At 37.1% G+C, this 23,354-nt stretch overlaps 1 protein-coding gene and 1 pseudogene across 1 annotated transcript in view; one reads left to right on the top strand and one right to left on the bottom strand.

Moving 5' to 3' along the window:
- Positions 1-23,354, bottom strand: part of NSUN7 (NOP2/Sun RNA methyltransferase family member 7) — a 50,320-nt gene that overhangs the window by 5,613 nt on the left and 21,353 nt on the right. The window contains exons 8-10 of the mRNA XM_044387688.3: positions 18,411-18,554; positions 14,530-14,631; positions 13,117-13,234 (exon numbers count right to left, since the gene is read on the bottom strand). Coding sequence (XP_044243623.2) covers positions 13,117-13,234; positions 14,530-14,631; positions 18,411-18,554 — 364 coding nt within the window. The remainder of the gene's footprint in view (positions 1-13,116; positions 13,235-14,529; positions 14,632-18,410; positions 18,555-23,354) is intronic.
- Positions 997-3,929, top strand: LOC130543244 (methionine-R-sulfoxide reductase B1-like; annotated as a pseudogene).

The following is a 23,354-nucleotide window of genomic DNA, read 5'->3' as shown; positions in this document are numbered from 1 at the left end:
TTTGCAAGGACATGGATGGAGCTAGAGAGTATTATGCTAAGTGAAATAAATCACAGAAATATAAATACCATATGATCTCACTCATATGTGGAATTTAAGAAAATACATGAACATACGGGAAGGGGGAAAAGAAAAAAAGGAGAGAGGGAAACAATCCATAAAAGACTCTTAACAACAGAGAACAAACTGGGTTGATGGAGGGAAGTGGGTGTGGGATGGGCTAGATGCAGCCATCTAGCCCATGGGTATTAGGAGGGCACCTGTTATAATGGGCACTGGGTGTTGTATGTAAGTGATGAATTGCTGAATTCTACTCCAGAAACCAGTATTGCACTGTATGTTAACTACCCAGAATTTAAATTTTAGGTAGTTAATTTAATTTAATTTTAATTTATTTAAATTTATTTTAAATTAAATTTAAAAAATAACAATTTTTAAAAATGCATTCAGGGTACAGCAAGTATTTCCACGTGGCTGGGACATAAGGTAAGTAAGGGGATGTAGAGGTCGCTTAGGATGCAGACAGACACATATGACCTCAAATGACATGCCGAAGAGTGACGCAAATGGTGGTTCTTAGTAAATGTTTATGTTGAACTAAGCTGAAATATAATAGCTGTGTAGGTTCTAAAGGCAAGAGAGCCAGTCATTCCTCTCACCAACATTATAACCAACAAATTGAATTTCTGAGGCCTATTCATATATGTGCTCTACCCAAATAGAAATCACCAAAAAAAATTTATTCATGTAAGGTAAAGAATACTCTCTGAAAATAATGATTTCTTACCAATTTGGAACATATTTAGTTCCAGAAGTAAATATGAAGGCTGGGGTTTTGTCGATTTTAATTTATCATATATTCCTAGCACCTTAAAGAGTGCCTGGTACATAACAAATATTCAGTGTTTAATGCATGTGATATATCTTAGCTATATATGCTGTCTTTTTTAATGGTAATAGTAATCGTAATTAAGATTGGTTAAGTTACCTTATATAAATTGTCCCCACAAAACAAAATTATTTCTAAACTCCAATTTACAGGCCATTTCTTCAAATAATAAGTTAATACCCAGTCTCACACATACCTGACTTAGATGATGACATTTGGGATCTGTGGGTTGATATTTAGCTGAGATTCTGGATTTAGAATTGATCCTGGAGTGGGTGAGGACTTGAGGATATTGAGGTGAATTGGATATATTTCATGCATGAGACAGACATCAATTTTAGGGAGCCATCGTGGACTGTTAGGGGTTGAATAGTGTTCCCCCCAAATTCATGCCCACCCAAAACGCAGAATGTGACCTTATTTGGGAAATGGCGTCTTTGCAGATATCATTAGTTAAGATGAGGTAATACCGGAGTAGAGTAGACCTAAATTCAATATTAGTGTCCTTATAAGTAGGGCGGATACAAAGACACACAGGGGAAAGGGGCCATGTGAAGATGGAGAGAAAGCTACAAGCTAAGGACACCACAGATTGCTACCAAACACCACTAGCTGGGAGAGGCATAAAACAGATTCTCCCTCAGAGGCTCCAGAAGCCAACCAACCTCCCAACACCTTGATATTCGGACTTTTGGTCTCCAAAACTGTGAGACAATAAATTTCTCTTGTTATAAGTCATCACGTTTGGGATAATTTGTTGTGCAGCCCAGGAAAATAAGAGCTGGGAAAAGGAATTTTGCAGATGTAATTAAGTTCTCAAATTAGTTAACCTTAAGCTATGCATTTTATCAGGGTGGACTGACCTAATCACATGAACCCTTTAAATCCAGGTTTACAGGAGTTCTTGGAAGGTGGAGGCAGAGTAGGAGGGTCCTAGGCTCACCGTGTCCCACGGATACAACTTAGTAACTATCAAATCATCCTAAATACCCCAGAAATCGATCTGAAGACTAGCGGAACAAACTCCACAATTCAAGGTAGAGAGAAGGCCACATTGAAGAATGTAGGAAGTGTGGAGACTCAGCTTGGGAGAGAAATAGATTGTGGAGCTGCAATGGGGAGGGAGCTGCAGTCCCAGAGACAGGCGAGAGATACTCTACACACAGGAGAACACACAGGAAAGATGAATCCCCATAGCAATGGCCTTGGAAAGTGAGGTGAGTTTTTTGAGTTCTTTTAACCAACAGGGCTTAAAGCCTGGAGTTTTAAAGGTCAGGCTTGGATCTGGGAGAGCTCAGAGGACGTTGGGACTGCTTTTGGAGAGAAGGCAAGCAAACAGCCTCCAGACATACAGTGTGGAAACAGCAATCTGAAGAGTGCCTAGAACACAAAGTGGGGAGGTTATTTGCTCATCTTGGATGAGGAAGCATTCAACAGAGAGAATCCTCCAGGAACAAAGGAACTAACTGGCATCATTTCCCTTCCCTGCCCCTCAGCATAAGCACAGGGCTGACACTCACTGTCTAACTTGCTTACACCAAGCCCTGCCCCCTCACCCTGTCCCTAGAAAGGAAGAACTGCCCTTTCTAGTCACCCTTGCCTCAAGCTCAGTGTGTGCTTTCCCAGAAGACTGGCCCAAATCCCTGCCAATACCATAGCTCCTGACCCAGGAGTTTTGGTGAGGCCTCAGTTCTGGTGACAGTGGAGACGTGTCATTTCACAAGCAGACCAGAGCACACTTAGTTAATTAAAATGTACCACATTTAGGCCAGAGACCAAACACTGCCCACAACAGACAAAAAGAGCCTCTGCAGATGACTGGCCTGAAGGATAAAGTGGCCAGGCCACAACAGCAGAGCACACACTGGAGACACTCTGAGAAGTGCCAGGCCCTGGGGAACAGGGGACACTACACTGCAGGGCACTACAGGACCTCTTCTTCATAAAGCCATTACCCTCAAGAACAGGAGACATAGGTGGCTTTCCTACACAGAGACTTAGACAAAATGAGAAGACAGAGGAATTTGTTCCAAATAAAAGAACAGGACAAGGTCACAGCTGGAGATCTAAGTAAAACAGATATAAGTCACATGCCTGATGGAGAGCTTAAAGCAATGATCATGCTTGAGAGGAGGGTTGAGGCCCCGGTGCAGGCCAGGTATTCATTAGCCACTGGCCTCAGATCTCTCCGAGGCAGTGGTCGCCCTATGATCCTTCTGGCACCATGTCATTCTGTGGCTTCTCTGGGGGTGAGGTTTTCCAGAACCACTTTGAGCCACTTGTCTATGTATGCACCAAGTATGACTATGAGCTTTTCTTTAGCTGCTCAAAGTATGAACACACAGCCACTTTCACTGAGACCATGCATGCTGAGAGTGTGGCCAAGCATCAGGAACACAATACACCTGAAGCCTTAAAAGTGTCCTGTGGCAGGTGTGGTCCTGGGCTGGGCCATGAGTTGCTGAATGATGGCCCCAACCCACAGCAGTCCTGCTTCTGAATATTTAGTCACTTGCTGAAGTTCAACCGGAAAGGCAAAGGAACTTCTGTCCTCAGAGCCACAGGCGGGCAGTGAGTGCTCATTCCAGCTGGACTGTGCCCTGTGCCACACTCCAACCATCTCACTGTGGAACTGGAGGACCAGACATTCTGACAGGGGAGAGGGGTAGCTGAAGAATCAGGAAGTCATGGCTTACACAGGTTCTTCTTGGGAAAAACACTGGTTTGCAACAATGGCCCATAACCTGCTGCCAGGATGGGCCTAGAGGGCCCAGCTGTGGGCTTACCTCAGCCTCCTGCTCAGTCTCAAGGAGGTGGGCTCTACGCCTAGATTGTCCTTGAATGGTGCTGCATCCCCACCTTCTCCTCAACCCACTGTCCCCCTCCTTACCTGTCTGAACTCACCCCTGTGGGACCTGATTCTGAGACAGGCTCTAGCCCTCACTAAAGCTTGTGTCCATCTTCCCCAGGCTGTGCTGGGAGACAGAATGCAAAGGGAGGCAGCTCTCACCAGCTGCTCTGGCATCAGTCACTACATGATTCACCCTGGTTAAACCCTTCCAAGCAGCCAGAGTGGTGATGCTCTTTAACCCGCTGGAGGAGTGGGCCAAGGGTACAGACCTCTGGTCTCTCAGTTATGAGGAGAAGTCCTGAACCCTGTTTCACAATCTGTGCGGGTGCACCCTGCCTCACTCGGGCTTAGGAAAGTGGCTGTTGCTCCATTACCTTGATTGCCCAAGGCTGGGGCCAGGGAGCTCACAGCCCCCAGCTCACACCTTCGCAGGAAGCGGTGACTGTACTATTGTGCATGAGCTTTGAAGCTCTTGCCATCTGGGAAGGTGGGTGATGCTGAAGCTCCCTCCCATCTTAACTCCCCTGTGAAGATCAATAAACAAATGGAAACCAAAAAATAATAATAAAAAAATAAAGCAATGATCATAAAGATACTCACTAGACTTGAGAAAAGGGGGGAAGACATCAGTGAGACCATTAACACAGGGACAAGGAATAACATAGCAGAGATAAAGGGCTCAATAAATAAAATGAGAATCAATGCTTGATGGAATGAACAGCAGGCTGGAAGAAGCACAGGAACAAATTAATGACCGAGAAGACAGAGTAATGGAAAGTAATCAAGCTAAACAAAAGAGAGAAAAAAGAATTATGCAAAACAAGAATAGACTTAGGGAACTCAGTGACTCCATCAAACGTAACAGCATTCTTATTATAGGAGTCCCAGAAGAGGAAGAGAGAGAAAAAGGGGGCAGAAAATTGAAGAAGTAATAGCTAAAAACTTCACTCATCTGGAAAAGGAAACAGATATCCAGATCTAGGAGGCACAGAGAACCCCCAAAAAAATCAACAGAAGCAGATCCACAAGACATATTGTTGTTGTGTTTTTTTTTAATTTTAAGTAGGCTCCACACCCAACACAGGGCTCAAGCTCACAACCTTGAGATCAAGAGTCTCATGCTCGACTGACAGGGCCAGCCTGGTGCCCCACAAAGACATATTATAATTAAAATGGCAAAATATAGTGATAAAGAAAAAATATTAAAAGCAACAATACAAAAGAAGACAGTTACATACAATGGAAACCCCTTAAAAGTATCGATGGATTTTTCATTAGAAACTTTCCAAGCCAGAAAGAAGTGGGGTGATATATTCAAAGGCAAGAATATTCTATCCAGCAAGGCTATCATTTGGAATAGGAGAGATAACAAATTTCCCAAACAAAAACTAAAGGAGTTCATGACCACTAAACCAGCCCAGCAAGAAATATTAAAGGAGACTCTTTGAGCAGAAAGGAAAGACCAAAAATGAAGGTATGAAGGTAGGAAACACAAGAGCAACAAAAATGAATATTTCTGTAAAATCAGTCAAGGAACTAACAAAATAGATGGCTATAAAGTATGACACCATATACCTAAAACATGGGGAAGAAAAGAGTAAAGAATGAGTTCAAACTTAGATAACCATCAACTTAATATAGACTGCTATATGTAGATGTTACATACAAACCTAATGGTAACCACAAATCAAAAACTACTAATAAACAGGCAAAGAATAAAGAGAAAGAAATCCAAATATATCATGTAAGAAAACTAGCAATCCATGAAAGAACAAGAAAGGATCAGAGAAAATCTTCAGAAACAACCACAAAACAAGTAATAAAATGGCAATAAATACATATCTATCAATAATTACTTTGAATGTAAATGGACTAAATGTACCAATCATAAGACATAGGGTGTCAGAATGGATAAAAAAACCAAGACCAATCTGTACGCTGCCTACAAGAGACTCATTTCAGACCTAAAAATATCTGCCGATTGAGAATGAGGGGATGGAAAAACATTTATCATGCAAATGGTGTCAAAAGAAAGCCGGAGTAGCAATACTTAGATCAGACAAAACAGGCTTTAAAACAAAGACTGTAACAACAAACAAAGAAGGACACTATATAATAATAAAGGGGACAATCCAATAAGAGGTAACAATTGTAAATGCTTATGCACCAAGCACCCAAATACATAAAACAGTTAATAACAAACTTAAAGGAACTAATTCATAATAACACAATAATAGTAGGGACTTTAACACCCCACTTATATCAATGGATAGATCATCTAAACAGAAAGTCAACAAGGAAACAATGGCTTTGAATGACACACTGGACCAGATGGCTAACAGAAATATTCAGAACAGTCCACTCTGAAACAACAGAATACACATTCTTTTCAAGTGCACATGGAACATTCTCCAGCATGAAGATCACATGTTAGGCCACAAAACAGGTCTCAACAAATTCAAAGAGAATGAAGTCATCCTATGCATCTTTTCTGACCACAATGCTATGAAACTAGAAGTCAACCACAAGAAAAAATCTGGAAAGACCACGAATACATGGAGGTTAAATAACATGCTACTAAACAATGAATGGTTTATCTAAGAAACAAAAGAAAAAACTAAAAAGTACATGAAAAGAAATGAAAATGAAAACACAATTGTTTGAAACCTTCAGGACACAGCAAAAGCAGTTCTAAGAGGGAAGTTAATAGCAATACAGGCCTACCTCAAGAACATGAAAAATCTCAAATAAATAACCTAACTTTACACCCAAAGGAGCTAGAAAAAGAATAACAAACAAAACCTAAAACTAACAGAAGGAAGGAAATAATAAAGATTAGAGCATAGAAATGAATGTTACAGAAACTTAAAAATACAACAGAACAGATCAATGAAACCAGGAGCTGGTTCACTGAAAAAACAAAAAACAAAACAAAACCACAAATAAACTGATAAACCTCTAACCAGACTTACCAAGAAAAAAAGAGAAAGGATCCAGATAAATAAAATCACAAATGAGAGAGGAGAAATAATAACCAACACCCCAGAAATACAAACTCTTATAAGGGAATATTATGAAAAACTATATGCCAACCAATTCAACAACCTGGAAGAAACGGATAAATTCCTAGAAACATATAACCTACCAAAACTGCAAGAGGAAGAAATAGAAAATTTGAACAGACCAATTACCAGCAAAGAAATTGAATCCGTAACCAAAAAGCTCCTAACAAACAAAAGTCCAAGACCAGGTGGCTTCCCATGGGAATTCCACCAACCATTTAAAGAAGAATTAATACTTATGAAACTATTTTAAAACAATACAAGAAGAAGTAAAACTTCCAAACTCATTCTATGAGGCCAACATTACCCTGATGCCAAAACCAGATAAAGATGCCTCAAAAAAAGAGACCTAGAGGTCAGGATCACTGAGGAACATAGATGCAAAAATTCTCAACAAAATACTAGCAAATCTAATCCAATAATATATTTTAAAAATCATTCACCATGATCAAGTGGGATTTATTCCTGGATTTTAAGAGTGGTTCAATATTCCCAAATCAATCAATGTGATACATCACATCAATATGAGAAATGATAAGAACCATATGATCATTTCAATAGATGCAGAAAAAGCATTTGAGGGGCACCTGGGTGGCTCAGTTGGTTAAGCATCCGACTCTTGATCTCAGCTCAGGTCTTGATCTCAGGGTCGTAAGTTCAAGCCCCATGCTGGGCTCTACATTGGGTGTGGAGCCCACTTAAAAAAAAGAGAGAGAGAAAGCATTTGCCAAACACAATAGCCATTCATGATAAAAACCCTCAACAAAGTAGGTTTAGATGGAACATACTTCAACATAATAAAGGCCATATATGAAAAACCCACACTAATATCATCCTTAGTGGGGAAAAACTGAAAATCTTTTTTTTCCCTTAACATCAGAAATAAGACAAGGATGTGTGGGGCGCCTGGGTGGCTCAGTCGTTAAGCATCTGCCTTCGGCTAAGGGTGTGATCCTGGAGTCCTGGGATCGAGCCCCACATCAGGCTCCTCCGCTGGGAGCCTGCTTCTTCCTCTCCCACTCCCCCTGCCTGTGTTCCCTCTCTTGCTGGCTGTCTCTGTCAAATAAATAAATAAAATCTTAAAAAAAAAAAAAAAGATGTGCACTCTCACCGCTTTTATTCAACATGGTACTGGAAGTCCTAGCCACAGCAATCAGACAACAACAATGACAACATAAAAGGCATCCAAATCAGGAAGGAAGAAGTAAAACTTTCACTGTTCACAGATGACATACTACTATATATAGAAAACCCACAAGACTCCAACAAAAAACTGCTAGAACTGATACATGATCCCATTTACAATTGCACAAAAATAATGATGCCTAGGAATAAACCCAACCAAAGAGGTGAAAGACCTGTATTGTGAAAACTACAAAATACTGATAAAGGAAATTCAAGATGACAAAAAGAAATGGAAATATATACTGTGCTCATGGATTGGGAGAACAAATATTGTCAAAACGTCTATACTACCCAAAGCAATCTACACATTTAATGCAATCCCTATCAAAATACCAACAGCATTTTTCACAGAAAAAGTACAAACAATCCTAAAATTTGTAGGGAACCACAAAAGACCCCAAACAGCCACAGCAATCTTGAAAAGAAAAAAAAAAAAAAAAGCAAGGCTGGAGGCGTCACAATTCCGGACTTCAAGTTATAGTACAAAGCTGTAGTGGGGCACCTGGGTGGCTCAGTCAGTTAAGCCTCTGTCTCTGGCTCAGGTCATGATCTCAGGGTCCTGGGATCGAGCCCCACATCGGGCTACCTGCTCAGCAGGGAGTCTGCTTCTCCCTCTCTCTCTCTCCACCCCCCCCCCGTGTCCTCTCACTCTCTCTCTCCAATAAATAAATAAAATCCTAAAAAAAAAAAAAAAAGCTGTAGTGATCAAAACAGTATGGTACTGGCACAAAAACAGACATAAAGATCAACAGAACAGAACAGAAAATGCAGAAATAACCCCACAATTATATGGACAGTTTATCTTTGACAAAGCAGGAAAGAATATCCAATGGGAAAAAGAAAGTCTCTTCAACAAATGGTGTTGAGAAAACTGGATAGCAACATGCAAAAGAATGAAACTGGACTACTTTCTTACACCATACACAAAAATAAATTCAAAATGGATTAAAGACCTAACTATGAGACCTGAAACCATAAAAATTCTAGAAAAGAGCACAGGCACTAATTTCTCTGACATCAGGGGTAGCAAGTTTTTTCTAGATAGATCCCCTAAGTCAAGGGAAGCAAAAGCAAAAGTAAACTATTGAGACTACATCAAAGTAAAAACTTCTGCACGGCAAAGGAAATAATCAACAAAATTAAAAGGCAACCTGAGGAATGGGAGAAGATATTTGCAAATGACATATTCAGTAAAGGGTTAGTATCCAAGATTATATAAAGAACTTATAAAACCCAACACCCCGAATCCAAATAGTCCAATTTAAAAATGGGCAGAAAACATGAACAGACATTTCTCCAAAGAAGGCATCCAGATGGCCAACAGACACATGAAAAGATGCTCATCATCACTCATCATCAGAGAAATGCAAATCAAAACTACAATGAGATATCACCTCATACCTGTCGGAACGGCTAAAAATCAACAACACAAGAAACAACAAGTGTTAGCGAGGATGTGGAGAAAAGGAATTCCTCATGCACTGTTGGTGGAAATGCAAACTGATGCAGCCACTCTGGAAAACAGCATGGAGGTACCTCAAAAAGTTAAAAATAGAACTTCCCTAGGATCCAGCAATTACACTACTGGGTATTTACCCAAAGAATACAAAAACACTAATTCCAAGGGATCCATGCACCCCTCTTTTTATAGCAGCACTATTTACAGTAGCCAAGATATGGAAACAGTCCAAGTGTCCATTGTTTGAGTTATAGATAAAGAAGTTGTAGTACACACACACACATACACACACACACACACACACACACACAGAGAGGAATATTAGTCAGCCATAAAAAGAATGACATCTTGCCATTTGCAACGACATGGATAGAGCTAGAGAGTATAATGCTAAGTGAAGTAAGTCAGTCAGAGAAAGACAAATACCATATGAATTCACTCATATGTGGAATTTAAGAAACAAAACAAACAAGCAAAGGGAAAAAGAAAGAGGCAAGCCAAGAAACAGACTCTTAACTATAGAGAACAAACTGGTGGTTACTAGAGGGGAAGTAGGTGGGAGAAAGGGGGAAGTAGGTGAAGGGTATTAAGAGTACACTTATCATCATGAGCACTGAGTAATGGATAGAATTGTTGAATCACTCTATTGTACACCCGAAACTAATATAACACTACATGTTTACTATACTGGAATTAAAATTTTTTTAATATTTAAAACATAAACAATCAAAAAAATATTTGTGATTCACATGAAAACAGCTAATATCCCTAATATACAATAAGACATATAAAAAGAAGAAAAAGATGAATAATGCAGTTGAAAAAGTGGTAAAGAACACAAGCAGACAACTTATAAATTAATAGCAATAACCATAATAATGAAATTTATTGAACACTTATGTGTCAGGTGATGTTGATGTATGAATATATTCAATCCCCACAAAGATCCACTGAGGTAGATAATATGGGAACCCATGTTAGAGCCACTTCTCTTCCTCTCCTCTCACAAAACCTTTCTCCCACAACAAAAACAGGCACCTATGTCATGTTAGTGCACTGTCCTGGGATGTTACAATCCTAGGGTGCTAAACAAAAGGACTACTCAAGACTATGGCTCTCCTCTCCCGTGGCAAAACGGAGCTCAGGTAAGAAATCTTTAGGAGGGTGCCAAACTCTTAACAAAGCTCTGTCCTTGAACTAACTTCTTTGTTCTTTTTCCCCCTAACTTTCTCACTCCCTTCCTGTCCTCCCTCTCCTTCCCTCTCCTTCCTTATTTCTATCTCTCTTTGAATTTTAATTTGAAGTAAATGACAGGGGCATATTAACATGTTTACTTGAATTAAAGAATAAAGTCAGACTTCTCCTGACAAGGTCAATCTGTTCTTAACAATGAGAACTAGTTTTGTAAACAGGTAACGAATTCAACATTTTTCCATAAGTTAAATAAGATAAATGTGCAGATCCAAAGATTTAACAAAAATATATTTAAATCACATGTAATATAATATTCCAGAAATATTCTGCAACAATTTAAAAATATGATAAAAAATATTAGATGCCAACTTTCAAATATAGAGAAAGATCAGAGTTATTTAAAAAAAAATGGTAGGGAAAGGCGTGCCTGGGTGGCTCAGTCCGTAAAGTGTCTGCCTTCAGCTCAGGTCATGATCTCAGGGTCCTGAGATCGAGTCCCACACTGGGCTCCCTACTCAGCGGGAAGTCTGCTTTTCCCTTTCCCTCTGCCCCCAACTTGTACGTGCATGCTCTCTCTCTCTCTCTCTCTCTCTCTCTCTCAAATAAATAAATAAATAAATAAATAAATAAATAAATAAAGTAAGTAAGTAAGTAAGTAAGTAAGAAGTATTTAAACAAAAATGTTTGAAGACTACTGCTCTGGAACCTCCAACATTATACTGTCCAGTCAGTAACTGCAAAAGTGCCCAACCTCATACATGGAGAAATGGAAATTTAGTCTACAACTAGCTCTCATCTTATCCCTCAGACTGGTAAAGATTTAAAAGTCTGATAAAACCCAGCATTGGTAAAGCTATGGAGAAATAGGTTAATAAGAGTGTATATTTTGGCGAGTAATTTGACAAGACCAATTACAACTTAAAATGTGCACAACCTTTGGTTCCTGAAAACCTGAAAGACTACACATCAAACTGTTAACAATGGTTATATCTAAGGGGATGAAATTTGGAAAAATTCATTCTTTTTAAAGTTGGTATTTCTGTAATATTTGAAGTTTTTATAGTAGAGAACAAGGAAGAAAAAGTAGCATAAACCTAAGGTAAGTATCATGATGGCTAAAGTCCAAAAATTAGCTGTTTATGGAATTTAGAAGGAAATTTAAACAACAGGTGATTAGATTGGATGGCATATAATATTGCTTTCAAATGTAAATTCTACTTCGGTAATTAAGAAATGATTCTTAGAAGCCATACAGTATACTTCCCTAAAAATTCACAAGTTCTTTCAACAGCATCCTTAGCAAGTAGTTAAACCTCTTAAATATATACACTCTCCAATTTTAGCCCAAATCCCACATTATTCTGTCTTTATGTCTTTTAATATTACTTATATCTTTTATACCATATTGTGGATTAATCATTCACCGTGGCTTACCTGAAATAAAATCTAATGAAATTAAATGTAGATGTTTCTCCATTTTTGCCACATATTATAATCTTAGAAAACATCCCTGACAGACAAATCAAATCGTTCACTTTGATGAATTTGGTTATATACCCGCAATAATTCTCTTTGCCACTAGATGGTGATTTAGCTAATGCTGTGCTGAGGAGCTCTCAGAACAGGAGGTTGGCCATTAGCCACCAGTAGGAGCTACTAAATAAGAAAGTAAAGTAAGAAGAAGGGAAATACAAGTGTAATGAACATATCCACTTGCGAGCAGCAAAGGAGAAAATATCAAGTTAAAAGGTGGGAGCAAACCATATGCATATTAAGAGCCTTCTATAAGAATTATAGGGAAAGTTCAACAAGAGAAATAAGTGAAAAATAAAAGAGATGTTTTAAAATACCTACTGAACAGTCTTGAAGAACTAATTGGTGCCATGTATCTTTAGATCCACTCCTTATTTTGATGTCCACAGTTCAGATGGAATATTAATCCTCTGCCGTCTACCCCTATTTTACCGAGGCATTTTACCCAGAAGCTACTTGAATTATTTAGGCTAGGAATTATTTAGGAATTATTACCTCAGTCCTTGTGAGGGACAAAGGCTACCAGGGGCTAAGAAATGTGTTTTCAGATGATAAACATCCAATTAAATACTTTTCTCTCTCCTTGCTAAGGTTATTTTAAATACTTACTTTTCTTATACTGTACTGAGGCATAAATGTATATAAAACTCGGGATATAAAATTTAGACCCAATTTATCCCAAACCCAATCACCTCAAAGCCAAAATACCTTTAGCTTTACTAATGATACCAACAAAAAGACTGTTTCGTGGTACAAGAGAATGCTTGTGCCAAGCCACCTGTAAAGGCGCTACCGAATCTACATTACAGTTGTAAGAACTTAGGTTATTTGGTCATGTTAACGTATAACAAAAGGGACATGGAATGTCTTCACACAACTTAGAAAATCACATTCACTCTTAGAAACATCTGATTGAGTTCAAAATGATCCTTTCCTTTCTTACCTGTAAGGCTGTACTTTAATACCGAGGTCTTGGAACTCCAGTGCTTTCTTAACAACAGCTTCGTTTTCTTCTGGATAAACTGAACATGTGCAATAAACGACCGCTTGAGCTTTAGCAACTATAAAGGAGGTGTAATTAATAATAATGACTCCACTGACAATTCTCAACAGATTATGTTTCCAAACATCTCTATGATACTAATAGCACGTGGTTGTAATGGGAATGATTTCCATAAATGCTTTCACGACTCCCCTTTAAAACACTGATTAGTAATGTAAATCTGTGGCCAATCAGTAAAGTAAGTCCAATTGGATTGTATGGAAACTGAAAATTCTTTTCTTTTTCTTCAAGTTTTTATTTAAATTCCAGTTAGTTAACATACAGTGTAATATTAGCTTCAGGTGAAGAATTTAGTGATTCATCACTTACATACAATACCCAGTGCTCATCACAACAAGTGCACTCCTTAATACCCATCACCCATTTAACCCATCCCCCATCTACCTCCCCTCCAGCAACCCTCAGTTTGTTCTCTATAGTTAAGAGTCAACTTTCTGGTTTGCCTCCCCCCCCCCCCCACCATGTTCATCTGTTTTGTTTCTTAAATTCCACATATGAGTGAAATCTATGGTATTTGTCTTTCTCTGACTCAGAGAATTTCTACCTCATTTATGTGTTACCTTTATGTACTGAATTATCTATACCCGTATATTTATCTTTGAGCCTTTGGAGATCAGGATTTATTCACACGTGGATTCCTAACATCCAGCCTGACCCAGAGTACACACTTGATAAACACGCACTGCATTAATAATAGTTTATGTCATTTCTCAGAGACTTCTCAATTTTCCATATCCATATCCATTTAAGGGCAATGCTCCTCAAAATCTAAATGGTACTCAAATCTAAATGAAGTGATTGAAACAACAAAATAAATACCTAAAGAGCTTAGTTACTCAGAATTCAAATCAAGAAATCTAGGCTTTATTTGTAATTGCATTTCTCTATTCTCTATTTAGCAGAAGAGACATAAGAGTTTGATTAAAATTTGGATTGTAGAATAGTTATTATGGGCAGGCACAATGACAACAGAAAAATTACATCAAGTAAGAAGCCAAAGAAAGAAAGAAAGAAAAGAAAATGGTTCCATAATGGATGTATGTAATTATTTTACTTCGGCATTAGGAAACTGTTCATTATGCTTGCTAACCTATGCTACAAATGATAGCACAGCATCTATTTTTAAAAGACAGACTAAATTGGTAAAAAGAAATATTTTGATATTGGAAGGCACTAATTTTGGAAAATTCACTTATGGTTCACAACTCATTGCCCGATTGTAATTGATAAATGAAGTATTAATGTTTCTAAGATTTACAACATATTTTAAGATTGCACTGATAATAAACTTACATTTCATTGCATGTGTTAGCTGTTCATATTGCTGTTGAGCAAGAATGTGAAGTTTATCTTCTGATGTGCCTCCTTGAGAGAAATCTTTAAGTAAACCTGTATCTAAAAGCAAACAAACCCTTTAAAATATATCACTAGTGGGTGTTTTTCATATATTGCTATAATCATATAGTTTAATTTTTCAATCATTTTTCCTATTAATGAGAGTTTGCATGGAAAATATTTATTAAAACTAAATAAGTAGTATTATAAAAATGCTGAGTTAAAATTTAAAAACTAAATAAAAGTAATTTGTTTAGTTTTAATACTGTTTTTCTTTCTTCTCCAGGTTCTTATGAGATTGTCATCCTACTAGGCAACTAAGTCATTTAGGTACAGAAGAGAGAATGCTGTAAGTCAGGAGGCTAATAGAGGAAAAGAAAAGAGAGATTTATAGTCAGATCTGAGAAAGAAAGAACACCAAAAAAGATACAGTTAAAAACATTAACTTACTGAAAGAAATTCTGGAAGAAAAAAATTCAGAGAAGTAAACATATATCTTCATAGATTAAGAAACAAATCAAGATTAAGTAACTTTAAAATTTTTTTAAATGAATTTTCTTGATAATATTAACTAAGATATATTGAATACTACTTTATATACATTATTTTATTTATCAACCCCCCTTTTTAAAAATATTTATTTATTTGAGAGAGAGAGAGTGGGCATGAGCACGAGCGGGGGTGGTGGCGGAAAAGGGGGAGAGGGAGAAAGAGAAACAGGCTCCCCACTGAGTGGGGAGCCCTACACAGGGCTCTATCCCAGGACCCTGAGATCATGATCTGAGCCAAAGGCAGCAGCTTAACAGACTGAGCCACCCAGGTGCCCCATGACCCCCTTTATTATCCCTTTGAACATTAAGAAAACTGTTCAAACATACATTAAACCACTTACCTAAGTCACATAGCTACTAGGTGTAGAACCATGATTCTAGCTCAGAAATCTGACCAGAGAGTCCAAACTCCTAACTTCTGTTTATTCTGACTCTCAGTAACTCCCTGGAGTATGAGAGCCAATTATTTATGCCATATATTGGCTGTTCTCCATTCCAGTAATATCACTCAAGGTTAATTAAACTCCATTTCTTTCAATTTAGTTTCACACTTCACATTTTTCTATTTCTATTCACCACTTTTAAAAGGACCATTTACACATTATTATACTATAAAACCATATCAATTTACCTCTTTCACCCCATTTTAAAATAATTCCAAGTTATTAGTGAAGAACAATTTCATATATTCCTCAATGGTTCTAATATTTTTCAATGTTAAAATGTTTTTCAAACTAAGTCATGATTTCTCCCTTCCACCTAGTATCTAAGTCTTTTGGACTCATCCCCACTAAGTTTATTACTAATATTTCTACCTTAGGCACTAGGTCAGCAGCTCCTTGTTTGCTCTGGCTATTACCTCCTCAGAGGAAACCCTTCTTTTTTTCCAGGTTTGCCAAAGACTACTTCTTGGCTTATCCTGTTGCCTCTTGATCAAAGTTATCAGAATGTTGCGAATACCTAGGAAACTTTTTACTTTCTCCCTTTTCATCACTTGTTCCCTATGGGCTTTCCCCACACCCCCACCCACCAGCCTCTAGTTCATTTTTACCTATGGTTTGTTTTTTTCTGCTTTCCCACTTCAAGATGGCCCAGAATAAGGCCAGAGTCTCTCAGCTAGAAGCTCTAAATCTCTTAACAGCAATGTTTATTATAGCTGCTGCTATTTCTTCCCCTCTTTTCCCAGGGTCTACTAATTCTTACTTATTTCCCAGTTAATGTAGGACATTTCTCAGCTTACCATTCTCCCATCTGAGTTGGTTATTCTTCTGTTTTACTGTCACTGGGAAGAAATTTTCTATAGCAAGTCAAAATTCCACGTGGAACAATGTAAGCCCAGTTAGTATTGTGTAGTATCATGAAATGTGCTAATTTGAATTTGAATCCCAGCTTCTCGGTTTACTAGCTACATGGCCTTGGGCAACTTGTGAGATTTCTCTGAGTCTTGTTTCCCCCCCCCCCCTATAAAATAGAAATAATAAAAGAACACTATCCTCAAAAAGTGATTGTGAATATTAAGTGATAGTGCATGCGTACCACCTAGAATATTGACCGGCGCGTAGTTGTGCGCAATAAATATTAGTTTCTTTCCTTGCATTTTTCTCATTTTTGATTCTGTCCTCGCTAGAAACAGAAAATAGGTACTCACTCCATGCCGAATGTTGGTAAAATGTCTTTATCTAATATTCCAGTTAATCTTATCTAACTAGGGCTTTCAATATGAAGAGATTAGAGTAAGGATCCGTTTCAGGTAATGCACGTCAATACACTGATTAAAAAGGGGGCTCACGGTGTCAGCCTCAAAGTCAGAGCCGTTGCGTTTGAATCTGGGCTCTGACACTAGTCAAACGGCTCTAGGGAGCTTCAACCTCTCTGAGCCTCAGATTCCGTACTCATAAAATGTAGAAAGTAAGAGTTCAGCATCCACGGTTTTGCTTTCTGCAGTTTCGTTACTGAAGGTCAACCTCGGTCCGGAAGCAGATGATGCTTTTTTCTGGCGAATCGGCGGAAGGTCAATAGTAAGCTAACGCTACGTCGCAGTGCTTACGTCACTCACCTCGCTTCACCTTCTCACATAGACATTTTGTCATCTTGAATCGTCACAAGCAGGGTGAGTACAGTACAATAAGATGTTTTGAAAGAGAAACCACATTCGCATAACTTCTATTTCAGAATACTGTTATAATTGCTCCATTTTATCATTAGTTATTAATCTATTCCTGTGCCCGATTTATAAATTGAACCTTATCATAGGTGCATAGGTATAGGGAAAAACATAGTATATATATATATGGTTCAGTATTACCCATGGTTTCAGGCATCCACTGGGGGTCTTGGAATGAATCCTCATAGATAATGGGGGACTACTGTAACTGATTTACTGAGTTCTTGTGAGGACTTGATAAAATAATTGAAGCAAAGTGCTTAGCTCACTGCCTTATATACAAATGCTCAATAAATGGTAATGTTAAATAATATTTTATGATTTATTAAAGAAGCAGAATATTCCTAAAATTAATATTTAATCTGAGGTATTCATATCATAAAACATACATACTGAGGGTTAAAGAAGTCTTGAGTTTGAAATAATGTGATAATGATTTAATTAGGATCATTTTAGAACACAGTCTGTAGAGTCTGGCTGATCTAAATTTGAATTCTAGCTCTGTTACTAACTAGATCCTTTATGACCTTATTCAAATGAATTAATCTTTCTGAGTCTCAGTTTTTTCATCTATAAAATGCTGATAAATTTTAATGCCTATATCTTGAGTTCTGGTATATACCAGAAGAGCATACTGGCCAACATCTGTTCTGATGGCCTACATCATTCCAATTATTATTTTTAATATTCCCCCTTGTGCATATCATAAAGGACTGCTATAAGGATTAAATGAGACAATGAATGTAAAGTACTTTATTTTATTTTTCTAAGACTTTATTTATTTGAGAGAGAGAGAGAGAGCACGAGTGAGCAAGCAGGGGAAGGGGCAGAGGGAGAGTGAGAGGGAGAGAAGCAGACTACCAGCCTAGCACAGAGCCCAACACAGGGCTCAGTCTCAGGATCCTGAGATCATGACCTGAGCCAAAATCAACAATCAGCCACTTAACCGCCTGAGCCACTCAGGTGACCTGTAAAGTACTTTATACATTGTAAGTGCTCTATGCATGGTAGCTATTCATTAATCAGATACATTTCATGTGTCATTTTAATGATTTTAAATAATTTTATTTTTGAAATTATTATCAAGTTTCAATAGTTTATGAATTAAAAAATTTTAAAAGTACCTTCATGCTCATTTAGTATAAATTCTACTGGATTACTAACACCCAGTCCTGAACAGCGAGGTAGCAGCAGAATCACTTTAACTTTCTGTAATCTATGATCCTTTGATTCAATGTTAAGAAATGTCTCATGAAGGATTTCAATATCTTGGAGAAAAAAACAGAAAAATTAATGCAAAAATATTAATTAAAAATCTTAATACAGTATGTAATTAGATTGATTTATCATTGTTCATTTTTAAATCCTCAACGTCACAAAAAGTCATCTTAACATAGTCAGAAAAGAGGGCTATTCTTCTCTGATAACTTCCTAAAGTTAATACATGACTTCTCTTTCTCCTTTACTTAAGAGAACAATTTTGAAATTTAAATACCTTGTACATAAGCTATAATTTAATTTTTCATTGTGAACGTCAGGTTCCTTTAAAACAGTGTGATGTAGTGGAGGAAAATGGGCATTGGAGGCAGAAATATCCAAGTGTGACTCCCAACTTCACTGTTTACTAGCTGTGTGACTTAATCTCTTTGAGCCTCTATTTCTCCATTTCCTTACTCATAAGATTGGATAGTAGTGCCTACTTCATCTAATCGTGGTGAAGACAAAGCAGTTTAGTATGGTGCCTAGTACATAGTAAATGCTCAGTATTGGTTATTTCCCTTTGCTATTTGTAATCCCCTTTTATATTTTATCTTCCCCTGAGAGAAATGGGTATCAGTAGCATTTATGAGGCAGTCTTAAGTCCCTTAAGGATCTTATAATTTAGTCTAAGAAAGTCTGCCCTCCCTCAGAGTGTAATGATCTGTGTCCCTATCTTCAGGCCACCCCTCCACTTCTGCAATGGCTCCCATTCCCCTCACCTGCTGAGGAGTCACCCCTGAAACTGATCACCCATCCCCTTTCTCTTGTGTGATCACCTTATTTGTCTTCCTATATTGTCTGTTTTGAAATTGTTGTTGTTTTTTAATCAGTGGGACTTTTCCTTTTTTCCCCTCTATTTTTAACTTTCTATCAGAAACATTCAAACATATACAAAAACAGACATAAAAATATAATAAATTCTCAAGTACCCATCATGGAGATTCAACAGTGAACCATTCATGCCCACTTCTGTTTCATCTGTATCTCTACCCACTTCCACCCTACCCATATTATTTTGAATCTATAAATATTTCACATATATCTCTAAAAGACAAGACCTCCTTTAAAAATATAACCACACAAATTAAAAAATAATAATTCCTTATTATCACTGAATAATAATGGCATCCAATCATGGCTTAAATTTCTCAATACTCTCACACATGTCAAAAATTTTTTACAGTTTGTTTGAATCCGGATTTTAATAAGATACATACATTGCAATTAGTTGATAAGACTTGTTTTAAATTTCTTTTTGATAGGTTCCCTTTCCATTTTTTCTTACGATTTATTTCCTAATGCAGCATGGTTATTTGTACTACTAAGAGTTTCCACAGTCTGGATTTCGCTAATTGCTTCCCTAGAGTGTACTTCATAACATGTTCCTGTCTTCTGTGCTTCCTATAACTTAGTAGTTGAATCTTTAGAAGCTTAATTACATCAGGCTCTTTTTTTTTCCTTTCTTTTTTTCGGGGGGTGGGTGGAGAGGATAGAGAGGGAAGCAAAACTACTCCACAAGTCGCGTCATATTCATTCATTTAGTTGCCTTTCTGGCACCAGCAAAGGGGTTGCAAAATAGTCACATTTTAATTCTGTCATCCCTTTTTCACTTATTAGTTGGAATACTTCTAAAAGGAGAAACTTCCTTTCCTCTACTGTGTGGTTACCTAGTGGTTCCTATTCTCTCTTGTTAACTAGGTAAAAATTCAGATGGGGAACTGGAAGTGAAATGCTGGCTCACAGGGTATGTACATATTCAATTTTTAGTGATTAATGCTAGTTTTCTAGAGAGTTTGTACAAGTTTACAGTCCCACCAGCTGTGTTTGAGTATTCCCGTGCTCTTTACCTTGCCAGTACCTGGTACTGCCAGTCTTTCTTTTTTTTTAAAGTAGGCTCCATGCCCAGCCCGGAGCCCAATACAGGGTTTGAACTCACAACCCTGAAATCAAGATCTGAGCTGAGATCAAGAGTCAGATGCTTAACCAACTGAGCCATCCAGGCACCCCTGCCAATCTTGAAAATTTTAATCATTCTGTGGATATGTGGTGATTTTAATTGTATTTCCCTGATTAGTAATGGGATAGACTACTTTTACATAAGCTTTTTGGCATCTGGATATCCCCTTTGTGAAATAACTGGTCACGGATCTTGCACATTTTCCAATTGGGTTGTCGGTCTTTTCATTGTTAATTTGTAAGAATTTTTTTTTAAAGATTTTATTTATTTGACAGAGACAGTCAGCGAGAGAGGGAACACAGCAGGGGGAGTGGGAGAGGAAGAAGCAGGCTCACAGCAGAGGAGCCTGATGTGGGGCTCGATCCCATAACGCCGGGATCACGCCCTGAGCCGAAGGCAGACGCTTAACCGCTGTGCCACCCAGGCGCCCCAAATTTGTAAGAATTTTTTATACACTGTGGGTAAAACTCTGTGTCAGTTCATGTGCTCCCTCTCCGCAGTTTGCCTTAGCACTCTCTTTATGTACAGAAGTTTTAAATTTTTAAAAAACTTTACTGTAGTCCAATTTATCAATCTTTTCTTTTATGGTTAGTGCTTTGTGTGTCCTGTTTAAGAAATCTTTACCAATCCCAGTCATTAAGTGTTTCTCCTATAATAAATTCTAGGAGATTCTAGATTTGTGTTGATGGTGTGAAGTACGTATGGGTTTCACTTTTTCTAGCACTATTGACTAGAAAAAAAAAAAATCTCCTCAGTACTCTGCAGTGTCATGTGGATTGAATTGAATCCATACAGATCAACTTGGGGAAAAAGGGCATCTTAATGACATTGAGTTTTTCAGTTCATGAATGTGATCTATTCTTGGGTTTACTCAGGTCTTCTGTCTTTCAATAATGGTCCATAGTTTGAGGATGTCTTACATCTCTCTTATTAGATGTACTCCTAAATGTGTTATGGTTTGGGGTACTGTTGTAAAAGATCTCTGCTTCGTTTTCAAACTTCTTTTATTGGTATGCAGAAATTGGATTTGTATGCTGACCTTGTATCTAGCAACCTTGCAAAAATCCTTTGCGAAATCTATAGTTTAGTTATATTTGAGATTATGTTAGTAAGTACGTATTTCTTTTGTACTGTTTCATTTTCCTGATGAACATGTTATAATTATATTTCTAGTAATGTTTCTTGACTTAAATCTACTTTGTCAGTTGCTCTTTTGTTAGTATATATAATGTATATCTTTTTCTGTGTTTCTGAGTTTTTTATGTAAGGGGTTTCTCTTATAAATCGCATATAGTTGATCTTAAAAATCTAATACTGGTGTTCTTTGTCTTTTATTTCAAGTATTAGTCATGCATACTTAATGTTTACATATATATTTTTTAAAGTTTAATCTACTTATTTGCTTTCTATTTGTCTTACCTTTTCTATGTTAATATGGAATATTCCATATTCCATTTTCCACCCCTCCTAGCTATTAGTTAAACATTCTTTTATTATTTATTTATTCCCTGCCCCAGAAATAACACACACCACTACTTAATAATTTACTACTTTACCATTTCTTGGACAAAGCAAAGATGACAAAACGCATTAATTCCATTTCCTTCTAATTTATGTACCATTGTTGTAATTTAATTATAGATAACATTTAAATTTTAACCCCACATTAGTTTACAATCCCACAAGACATTAAATTATATTTAGTTTACTTATATACTTACCTTTTACATTATTCTTCATTTATTCCAGCATCTACAGCTTTCTATATGAGATAATATTCCTTCTATCAAAAAAAAACTTTTAGTATATCCTCCATTGTGTCTGCTGATGACAAACTCTCAGATTTCATTTGTCTAAGAATATCTTTATTTTATTTCAAAGGAAATTTCTGCTGAGTTTAGAAATCTACTTGGCAGTTTCTTTCTGCACTATGAAGATATTAATAGTTTTCTGGTTTCAGTTATTTCTGTTAAAAAGTTAGTTTTTAGTTTTATTGCTTTTCCATTAAAAATAATATATATTATCACCTGGGCTGTTTTGTCTTTGGTTTTCAGCAGTTATGCCACAATGTACCTAATGTGTTTTCTATATATTTATTCTTATTGGAGTTCATAGAGCTTCTTGAATCTGTGGCTTAATTTACTTCATCTATTTTGAAAAATTCCCAGCCTTAATTTCAAATAATTAATTTGTTTCTTCTCAATTCTTTTTCTCCTCTCTTTCTGTGTTCCCAATCACAGCATATGGAAGATCACTGGATCACTGAGTCTCATGTGTGTTTTATGATCTTTTCCATATTATTAATCCTTTTGTCTCTCCTTGCTTCAGTCTGCATATTTTCTTGTGGCTTGTCAGTTCACTTATTCTTTCCTTAGCTCTGTCTAATCTACTGTCAAATCTATCTATTTACTTCTTAATTCACATGTTGTATTTTTTAGTTCTAGAATTTTTTTGACTTAAAAAAATTATAGTTTCCAGTGCTCTGCTGAAATTCTACAACTTGGCATTTAGTCTTTACAGCATACTAATCATAGTTAGTTTGAAGTCCACATCTGATATCTCTAATATCTGGACCATCTATTGGTTTGCTCCTACTTTAGTGTTTTTCTCTTTATATCAGTCATAGCTTTTGTTCTTGTTTGCCTTGTTCTGGTTTTTTTGTGTGTGTGTTTTTTTTCTTAATTGAGTGCCAGACATTGTAGTTGAAAAAATTTAGGAGATAATATGAGACCTAGGATGATGTTATCTTCTTCCAGAGAAAATTTGCTTTTGCTTCTGATAGGCAGCTAAATCTGGACACTAATAATCCCAGATCACCTTAATCCAATTGGGAATGAGATGACTGGAATTT

Source organism: Ursus arctos, unplaced genomic scaffold (genome assembly GCF_023065955.2).
Source record: "Ursus arctos isolate Adak ecotype North America unplaced genomic scaffold, UrsArc2.0 scaffold_9, whole genome shotgun sequence".
Taxonomy (NCBI): domain Eukaryota; kingdom Metazoa; phylum Chordata; class Mammalia; order Carnivora; family Ursidae; genus Ursus; species Ursus arctos.
This window is presented reverse-complemented; position numbering and strand designations above follow the sequence as displayed.